General features: G+C 35.6%; 1 protein-coding gene across 1 annotated transcript; it reads right to left on the bottom strand.

Annotated features, from left to right (window-relative positions):
* Window positions 1-3,502: 3,502 nt before the first annotated feature.
* LOC103957152 (dof zinc finger protein DOF3.1) lies at window positions 3,503-5,249 on the bottom strand. Its single transcript, XM_009369256.3, has one exon. The coding sequence runs from the start codon at window positions 4,579-4,581 to the stop codon at window positions 3,916-3,918; it is 666 nt and encodes a 221-aa protein (XP_009367531.2). The 5' UTR covers window positions 4,582-5,249; the 3' UTR covers window positions 3,503-3,915.
* Between the last annotated feature and the right edge of the window lie 5,738 nt (window positions 5,250-10,987).

Genomic DNA, 10,987 nt, shown 5'->3' on the forward strand with positions numbered 1-10,987 from the left:
TTCTATTAGAAGTCGTTCATACGAGTGTCATGGCTTGTGAAAATGACGGATATGATCACAATGGTGTTTTTACCAACTTGTCTTGGAGATATTAATAAGTCTGAATTGTTTATGTTTATTAGAAAAATTTCCATGGTCCACTTGAAAGGGTTGTTAACAATGGCCTTCTCCCTGCCTTTATTATAAGGGAGAGCATTCGAAATTGGATTTGAACTTTGGATGGGAGGATGAAGGAGAACCTCTTTGGAGCCTTAGATGCTATAATTTCTAAGATTACCAAAAAACATGGGATGTAATTCTATGTTTTCAAAACATCCGCTATTCCCATACTTGGTTTATCCAATTCCGCCTTAGATCTTGAAAGAGGAACCAAATTGGTTCAGAACAGTGATTTATTGTTTGGGGTCCTAATATGGATTACTTGCCTCAATCAATAATTGATTATTTTCTAGAAAACTTTAGAAAAGAGAATTATGATTATCCTAAAAAGAGGAAGCTTTTTCTTTGTTTCATGATAATTTATGAACTTCCATGGATTCTGAAATGGAATTATGGTTTTGCAGATGATGATGGTGCTCAGGATTTTGTCCACCAACTTGAAAGAAATGTTTTTTATTCGTTGATGGGATAAATTCCACCTTAATCATCTCAAGCCAACATTTTTGAAAGCCAGAAGAATCTTGCCTCATAGGCAGGTTGTAGCTGAACTACCTTGCTCAACCCCTGAATCATCCTCAAAGACTGAAAAGCTTAAGTCTTTGATCAAGTCCAACAATTCTTGCTCAAAAAAAGATTTGAAAGATAAAAGTTCTTAAAATTCTTGAACTCGACGGATTAGATGACAAGGAAATATAATGTCTAAAGCCGCATCATTCCAGCACAATATGGATGAAGATTTCGGTGATGATAATGAAGATGACTGCTATGGAATCTGTCCTCCAATTTGTCCAAAGAAGTAAATGCATGAAATGCTTTTTCTCTTATTAAAGAGAAAGTGTTAAAGAAAAGAAAAGATGTTGTCTGATATCTAGATGCCAACAATTATTCTTTCCCCAAATAATTGTCCCGTGTACTCGTAGCTGTTTGCCGGTGTGCTACTTTTTCAAGAATCTTTCTGTGAAACCACATGAAGCTGAGTCAGTGCCATTTCAAAAAATGAAGATGCCGCCCAATGTTATAGGTTGCTTTATGTTGCTCCTTTGCCTATGCGACACTTGGTCCTTAAGTTTGCTTTTGATTTTCTATTTAAAGAGCTATCTAGCTCAGATGTGTGTACGCTTAAGAATTTCATTTTGTAAATTACTCTCATGAGTGCTTTCTTTTTTAGTGTTGTCCTTGTATCCAAACTTTAGAGTGCTTCCTTGTAACCTTGATGATCAATAAATTAATGTGAGTTTGTTTTATTTTTATCATCTTTAATTGCGATTTTTACTTATCCTTCATCTTTGTCATTCCAATTCATAATTATAGTGATTTTTTATTATTATCTTTATATGTATATTCTCTGCCTGTTTATAAATTTAATAAAAAAAATTAAAACAAGATTAGACGTTGTTAATTGGATTCCTTACTTATCCTTTACTTCATTTTTGTTTATTCCAATTCATAATTATAGTGTTATTTATCCTTATACATATTATTCTCTGCCTGTTTATATGCCCATTAAGGAAAGGGATTTCCATCTATTTCAAAAAATAGGAATTAGTTGTGAGACACTCCACATCGAACTTCAACAATCTGAACCGACCGTCTATTTTGTGAGTCTCGATTTATAGATTTATAGATTATCACGATTAAATTTCAATGTCTTAGACCAACTCCAATGCTGGGCTAAAAGCCAAATTACCCCCCAAACCCACTCCAACCCAAGGGGAAAATTTGGGCTAAATGCTAAATGCTAAACTAAGGCCAAATTCACCCTAAAATTTAGCCCCGAAATCGGAGTGGACTCCACTCAATATTTATCGGAATTTAAATTTTTTTAGATTAAAATGTTCATAAAATTAATTTAACGAAAAAATAGCCTAACTTCATTCTTTAATGATTCCGGACTAAAATTTTAGGCTAGAACGGTTGGAGCAGAAAAACTGTTTCTAGGCTAAAAACTAAATTTTCCGGGCTAAAATATTTGGCTTTTAGCCCAACCATTGGAGATGGTCTTATAGAGCACAAAGTATTCATCAATTTCTTTGAACTTAATTAGATGCATCAAATATTTCCGATTTGTCTAATATTTCGCTAGAATAATCTATAAGGTGCAACTTGAAAATAGAAGATTCAAATTGTTAAAATACGTTGTGGTGTAGGCACCATAACTAATCCCATTTTAATAAATAAATAAATAAATAAAAAGATTCCCTTCCTTAGACCATCTTCAACCTTTGGGTTAAAATCTAAAATTTTTAACCTAAAAAATTTAGGTTTTAATCAAGAACAATTTTTTTGCTCCGACCCTTATTGATTAAATATTTAGCCCGCGATTATTAAAGAATGAATTTAGAATAATTTTTCTTAAAGTAATTTATATTTAAAAAAAAATTATGCAGACAAGCTTAATTTAATTTTATGCACATTTTACTTAATAATATTTCGAGTTCGATAAATTAAAATTCACTAAACCGACACCAAAAAATTCTACAAACACTAAAAGAATAAGAAACACAGAGATTTTTTTTTATAATTATTTTTCCATGTTAGACCTTTTTCTTTACCGTTGAATTTGATATATTAGATTTTAACCGTTGCGTAAATGAAATTATAAATATAAAACAAAAAAAATATACATATATAGGGGATCGACCCACTAATTCAAGGGAAAATTCTAATCTAAATTTGCCCTAAAAATGAGTTTTGTGTCAAAACCCACATTTGGCTTAGGATTAGAGAAATTGCAATTAATTTAAAACTTAAAATCTGACTCAACGCCACCTAAGAATCTGAAGGCTCGTTTGAAGAGAGTTTGCTGCTATTTTTTACTGTTGTATGCCTATGTGACAATTTTGACATCTCCTTGGGAGATGCTCTTAGATTTTTTTCTTTACCGTTGAATTTGATATATTAGATTATAACCGTTGCGTTAATGAAATTATAAATATAAAACAAAAAAAAACACACATATATAGCGAATCAACCCACTAATTCAGGGGAAAATTCTAACCTAAATTTGCCCTAAAAATGAGTTTCGTGTCAAAACCCAGAATTGGCTCAAGGATAAGAGAACTCGCAATTAATTTAAAACTTAAAATCTGTGCTTTTAAGACTTACTCAAGAGTTGGAGTAAGTCTTAAAAGCTTCCTATTTAGTTATATAACAGGACCCTCATTTTAGCTTAAAAATGAGAATGATGCGGGAAGCCGTCCAAATGTCTTCTAATGAGATATTGCGGTTGCAAATTAAAGCGACTTAAAGCCAGAACCACCGAAAGCCAATAGAAGCCAAATCATCTTCAACCTTGATCAATTTGGGCAATCTGGAAAAAGCCCCGTCACACAATCACAGCACATGCATACAACAAACTCCCTCTCCAATTTATCTCATTACGTGCTTGGTTACACACTAGAATCTGAGTCCATCTCGCGAAAAACCCGCAAAATCAATAATACTAGAGGCTATAAGCTCCAGATACATATGAATAAAATAAAATAAAATAAAAAAAACACGCACACGCACACGCACACGCACACCCACAAAAGTGAAAAATAGAAACCATTACACATTCGAATGCTAATGGTATGGCTCTGTGATGTTTTTCTCAAACCCTCTACGACATCAGAAAATTATAAGCTTTCGGGAAGCTGCTTTTAGCTTAGTAAATAAGCCTATTTAGAGTCATAATTCAGCTCCACTTTTCATCACAAGTAGCAAATTTATCATTAAGAAAAGCAGATTAAGAGCATAATCATCTATTTAATATATCTACTGAAAACTCGAACCTGGTGTATAAATCGCAAGGTCAGGCCACCCATTGCCCCCATTCCAACAGCTCGAGGTTGAAGAATCACCGTTTTGCAACCCCACATAGCTCTCCGGATTTCCATTGCCCTGGCCCTCCAAACCCAGACCCGGATCCGAATCCAACCCATTCCCCGCACCATCCAAGTTCTCCCCATAATCACCCATTTGCATCAGTTTCAGACCCGACCCATTTGGATTCAGACCCTCCAGAAGCGATCCAAATTGCCCATTTGAAGCCAGGAGTGAGCTGAAGCTCCCTGAGATATCCATCACCCCGCGGTCTTGGTCGACTTTCGGGGCACAGACCCTGGTCCGGTCAGGCTGCGGATCCGGGTTTTGAGCTGCTGCTGCTGATGAGCTCGACAGTGACGATGAGGAGCGTTTCGAAGCTGACGACGACGATTTCTTCGTGTTCTTCCTGCTTCCACCGCCGACGGGGATGTTTCTCAGAGCGCCGCCTTTGGTCCAGTACCGCTTGCAGTTCTTGCAGAAGTGGCGCGGCTGCGAGAGGTTGTAGTTGTTGTAGTAGCAAAACTTGGTGTTGGAGGACTCGCAGCGCGGACATTTCAGCTGCTCTTGCTCTGGAAATTGGGGTTTCATGGGCTGAAAAGTTGCAGGGTCCTGCATTTTTTGAGACCCCAAGTTCCTACTTTCGACCAAAGTCTAGAAAAATGGAAGACTTGATGATCTGAGTTTTGTTTATAGAAACAAAAGCGGAGTTTTTGGGTCAGATATCAGATTGGGACAGTCTGATTAGAGACCAAAAGAGACTGACGTTAGTCGAATTTGGTTGAGATTGAATTGTGGGAACTGAAAACCAGAAGGTTAGTGGGGATCTGAAATGGGGTTTTCAGAGCCTTGATACTTGCTACCTTTGAGAATGTCAAGAGGCAAAATAAAAACAGCAGAGAAATCTGCAGAAACCTGAAAAGAAGACAGAAAGGTGGGATATCTTCTCAGACCCAGATATGAGCTTTCATTGAAAATATCCAAAAATTACAATCTTCGAACTTTCATGTTGGGTGGAGAGAGAGTGAGAAAAACCATACTAAAAAACAAAGCAGAAAACCCAAAGAGATTGGATTTTTGAAATTTTAACGCAGAATTCGGAAAAGCCCGAGTTTTTCAGCTGGGAAATGTTTTCATGGGTGTGAAATCAAAGAGTGAAAGATGGAGGAGGAAGGAGAAAGAAAACTCTGTCTGTCTGTCTGTCTGTGCGTCCGCGTGGGAGTGACGATCAGACAGTGGCCATATATTGTAGTTCCTTCTGGACAGCCCCACGGCTTCTTCCACTAATCACTTAGTTAATTAAAAGTAATTTTTTTTTCTAATTATTCTCATTCTTTGGGAAGCATGCGCCCAAAAGCCCAAAACTTTGTTTTGTCAATGATTTTAGGGAAATGCTACATCGCAAACATTCTTAAACCAAAGTCAACCTCCATGATTAAAATGCTCTCATTAACCTTAAACATGTGATATATTAAGCAGTTGGAATGATTAGCCATATTTGAAATAAAAAAAGAAAAAAATTATAGTTGAAATGAAATCCTCAAAAGTCCTTATATTCTGTATTTGTCACGTATGATTAAAGTCATGTTAGAGTTGAAATTGTTTGCAGTTCAAACATTTAAGAGTAGTTATTTTTTTGTGAGATCATGTTAGAATTATGATTAAAGTTATGTTAGAATTGAAATTGTTTGCAATTCAAACGTTTAAGATTTTTTTTTTTCTACGTGAAATCATTTTAGAATGAACGTGTTTGCAGTTCAATATTTTGTTCAATAATATCGCTTTGCGTTAAAAAATGAACAAATAACTATGCCACTGTAGCTTCAAGTTAAGAGCAAGATATTAGTTATCTAATTATGCTAGTAATATGCTCGTAATGAGAGCATTAAGCCAAGCCGGGTCCAAGCCTTGAAAAAAGCTTGCGTGCAAACAAAGCGAGGAAGCAGTGATGAGTTTATCATCAAACCTTTGCCGCCAATTCTTGAGGTGGCAGCATCGCGACGGTTCATGTGTTGACTAACGATGGCATCAAATTCTAGTGAGATATCCTTATCCTAACCCTAGAGCTAGAGTAGGCGACTCATTACCGTCTTTTTTTTGTTTTTTTTTTTTAAACGATATTATTTACATTAAAAGATAAATGTATATTAAACCTCATAATGAGCTAACAATAATATAGTTCATATTCGCCTTTGGCGAGAATTGAATTTAAGACTTCTTACTTACGAGTGAAGAGAAAAACTACTAGATCATAGTACTAAGTGACCACTCATATATTTTTTTTAACAAACCATATTATCTATGTTAAAGTTAAAGGAGTGAAAGAATGAGCTAAGTTTTTTAACGATTCAGTCATAATAATGTAATTCAAATTAAAAAAGAAAATTAATTAGAAAATGATAAAAGTTTTTTAACGAAAATCAAATTCAATTAGAATATAAAGTTAAACTTGAATGATGAACCGCAAAAACATAAATGGAGAGGACATAGTCACCCCTAAGTTTGGTAATTGCGGGTGGAATGGTAATGTAGAGTTAATTATGTGTCGCAAAGTGTATAGAAATTCTTTTGCATGTTAACACGAATAATAAACTAATGCGAAACTTTATTTGAACTTATTTGTTTTATATTTACACCTAACTAAATAATTTTTTCCACTAAACTTTTTAATTTGCCCCAAAATAAATAAAAAAGAAAAAGAAAATAGAGACGTGTTTCTATCTCTAAACGCAATAACCCCGAACCCAATTCACCACTGCAGCTCTCATATAATTCCAACGAACCCAAACAAAACATTGGCAGAATTTTTCTGTGAGTTCGTCAAGGACTATTATCTACATCCATTATTTTCTTCTCTTTCTCTTCCTCTCTCTTCTCGTACTTCAGTGTCGAGCATGGCTCCGCACTATGCTCCCGTCAACCCCACTTCACACCGGCCACAATGGTCGTTGGGGTTGAGTTTTGATTGAGTTTGTTGGAACAAAAATAGAGAGGTGCAGTGGTGAAAGCCTCATTTCCCCTCTGTTTTCCTTGATGGTGGCTATGGCCATCCTACAAATTCTAATTCTTTTAAATTCTTTTTATTTATTTAATGACAAAGTTGGAATTCCATTAAGAAATTTTAAGTTGAGTGCTGAAATTTTGTTCAAAAAAAAAAAAAAAAAGAAAGTTGAGTGTAGAAATAAAACAAATGTGTCGAATAAAATTTTCCTGAACTCATCAAGGAAGTCAGTCACATATATCAAAAATATCATCCTCAAAAACTTGTATCAGGAATATTTATGAAGAAAAAAAAAAGTATTTGTTTGGTATTGCTTCTCACTTGTTCTTTATATTAAACCATATATATTCTTGTAAATTACAATACTTTTGTCATGTAAATTGTCACGTTTAAAGAAAATGAAACATGTGAACATAAACAACTAATGGTTTTGGCAACGACGAGTAATTTGGCGCGATCAATAAAATAAATCAAGGTACAGCTGACTAATATTTGTTATTTAACATGACAAAAATCTCTAAAATATTGTTTATAACATCTTCACTTCCATCTACCTCTACTTAAGTTTTAATTCGTATTAAGAAAGTGTATATGTAGTTTCCAAAAAAAAAGTACATATGTATTTGCTTGACTTATAATTTGATTGGATTTGGATTGATCTGTTTACTCTAATTCAAATCCCAGTCTACTAAGAAACTAAGTTGCGAAAGCTTCCCCTCACCAAGGAAAATGGTCCCCAAAACTGGCTTTGTTGACTGATTGTGGGTCGTTTCAAGTATCGGGTCCTACGGATTCAAGTCTAGAGCGACGGCTCTGATAGTTTGACTGTGAAAGTAGAATGACATCATGGCCGATCATTGGTCTAAAGCCCCCTTTTGCCATTTGCTTAACTTTAGTCATGTATTGTTGTCGACAAGAAACTTCGGCGTTAGATTGTCAGACAGTACTCATTTTGTATTATGATTTAGCAATGTTTTTCTTTACTGATAAATAAGAGATTTTAGATTCAATTTTTTTTAAAAAAGAATTCGAATTATATTATTACGAGGCTTAGTCCACTCTCCTATTCTCCTAATGTTTGATAATATAATTTGTTCTAAAAAAAATAAAAAATAAAATACACATTTAACAATATAAATAGACTCTAACACCAAATACCCTATTCAAACCGTTTGTCTAATTAAGCATCAATCGACCACTTAATATTATGGTTTAGTGGTATTTCTCTTCACTTGTAAGTGAGAGGTCTTAGGGTCGATTCTTGCCAAATGCGATTTTGAACCATATTATTGCTAGCTCATTATGAGGCTGAGCCTACCTCCTCTTTTTTAGTATAAATAATATCGTTTATTTAAAAAAAAAAAATTAAGCATCAATCGGAGTGCATGTTTGATGGTCCTGCTTCCTCGTGCAAAAATGCAAGAATTGCTAGAGGGATATGATTTAGCATATATCGTAAATACATGGACAATATACTCATTTTCCTTCGTGTTGGGGCAACAGGCTTAATTCGGTCCCTAAGTCAAGGGAGGTATTGATGAGCATAACAAATTTGCCACTTTGAATATCGACAATTATTTTTTATTTGTAAGTGAGATATTTCAAGTCAATTATCATGAATAATGATTGTTGTGGCCTATATTTAACTAACAGAGAGAGGGGGCCGGTGGCACAGAGAAACTATAGAGAGAGATGTGTTTGTAGGGTTGTATAGAGGATGTGTCATTCTCCTTACGCAGTGCCTTTATTTATAGTAATAAGAGAGAGAAGAAATCCTTCTCCTCTAAGGAATACAAGTCCTAATAGGGAAGAATAACTAGAATAAAATCTAATCTAGGATTTATACAATCACACTTAAATAAGAAGTTTATAACACTCCTCATTGAGTGTGTAAATACTCAAGTAGATTCGGCATCATGTAGAGGTTAAGGAAGTCGACTCGTCGGCACTGATTCTGGGAACACGCTATTCTAAAATAAGGTAGGAACTTGCGTAAGGAAGTAAGTCTCAAAAAAAAAAAAAAAAAAAAAACCTATGGCTATGGTAAAAATCCAAGTAAGGACAAAATCCATAGTCTAAGGAAAAATCTGTGAGAAATGCAAAGTCAAATGAAACATCTATGGGACATCATCAGGGATATGATCAACCCAAGGTGGGTGCCTCGTCAAAACCTCATTAGGTAGCAAAAACCCAGTATGAAAAATGCTCCTAATGGTAGGGAAAAAGAGTACATTAAGATCAATCAAGTATACTTTAGGATACTCCCCTCGAGTTTGACACAATTTCAAAGAGAACTAGCAATGTTACAACTCAGAGAGTTTACGTATTCCAATTCTTGAATAAGCTTATGAAACTTTGCCTTCGGTAGTGATTTGGTGAAGAGGTTGACCAAATTGTCTTGTGAACGGATTTGCATGGCTTTAATCTTCTGATGCTCTTGTTGTTGATGTGAGAAGAAGAACTATGGCGCAATGTGCTTGGTGTTGTCTCATTTGATGTAACCTTTCTTGAGTATTTCGATGCATGCTGCGTTATCTTCATCTAACGTCGTTGGGATGTCAATAACGGGGCAAAGATCACAGGAGATTCGAATATGGCTTACAACTGCTCTCAGCCAAAAATATTCCCGAGTTGCTTCGTGTAAGGCGAGAATTTCAGCATGGATAGACGAAGTGGCAGCTATGGTTTGTTTAGTTGACCTCCAAGAGATTGTGGTGCCTCAAACAGTAAAGACATAACCTGTTTGAGAACACGCCTTATGAGGATCAGATAAGTATCCTATGTTGGCATAACCAACAAGGCGAGAATCGACTCGAGATGAGGGGGTGCGGCATCACTTGAGGATCCGTAGGGACAAAACAAGCCCAAATCCGTAGTACCTTCAAGGTGATGAAAAATGTCTTTAACACCAGTCCAATGTCTGCATCTTGGTGCATTATTGTATCTTACCAAAAGATTAACAGCGAAGGAGATGTCGGGTCTAGTGCATTGAACTAAGTACAATAAAGCGCCTATCGCACTTACATAAGGAATTTTAGACTCCAAATCTCTTTATCACCCTATTTCAGACAAAAAGGATCTCGTTTTGCATCTAGCGATCGAACGACCATAAGAGTACACGAAGGCTTCGTTTTATCCTCGTTAAAATGGCGCAACACCTTCTGGGTGTAGCTTGATTGATGTATTAAGATTTCATCCGAACGATGCTTTATCGCGAGACCTAGACAATATTGAGTAATTCCTAGATCTTTCATCTCAAATTCTGATTTCAGGTGCCCGGCAGTTCTCGAGAGCTCTTTAGGAGTTCCGATGAGATTCATGTCGTCAACATATATTGCAATAATCGTAAAACTGGAATGTGACTTCTTAATGAACACACAAGGGCATAGTTCGTTGTTCACATATCCCTAACTAGTCAAATACTTACTTAGGCAGTTATACCACATTCTTTCGGATTGCTTCAAACTGTAGAGTGAACGCCTTAGCTGAATTGAAAGCGTATTCTAGGGTTTGGAAATATTTGATCTAGTCAATGTTAGTCATTCGGGAACTTTCATATAAATTTCTGTATCAAGATTCTTATAGAGATACGCAGTTACTACGTCCATCAGTTGCATACTCAATTTTTTGGAAACTACCAAACTAATAAGGTAGTGAAAAGTAATCACATCCATAACGGGTAAATAAGTTTCGTCATAGTTAATCTCGGGGCGTTGTGAGAAGTCTTGCACAACAAGACAAGTTTTGTAACGCACAATTTCGTTATTCTCATTACGCTTCCGAATGAAAACCCACTTGTAGCCAACGGGCTTCACATGTGGAAGAGTAGAAGCAGCAGGTCAAAACACCTTATGTTTCGTAAGCGAATTGAGTTTGACTTGGATTGCTTGTTTCCAGTTTGACTAATCGGTTCCATGTCAACATTCATCAACGAAACGAGGTTCAATGTCATCGCTTAACATGATATCAGTAGCTACTGCATATGCTAATGCATCGTCGATGATCATCTCATTTCTACACCAA

Source organism: the organism of the source record quoted next, unplaced genomic scaffold, assembly GCF_019419815.1.
Source record: "Pyrus x bretschneideri cultivar Hongxiangsu unplaced genomic scaffold, Pyrus_bretschneideri_v1 Contig26, whole genome shotgun sequence".
Taxonomy (NCBI): domain Eukaryota; kingdom Viridiplantae; phylum Streptophyta; class Magnoliopsida; order Rosales; family Rosaceae; genus Pyrus; species Pyrus x bretschneideri.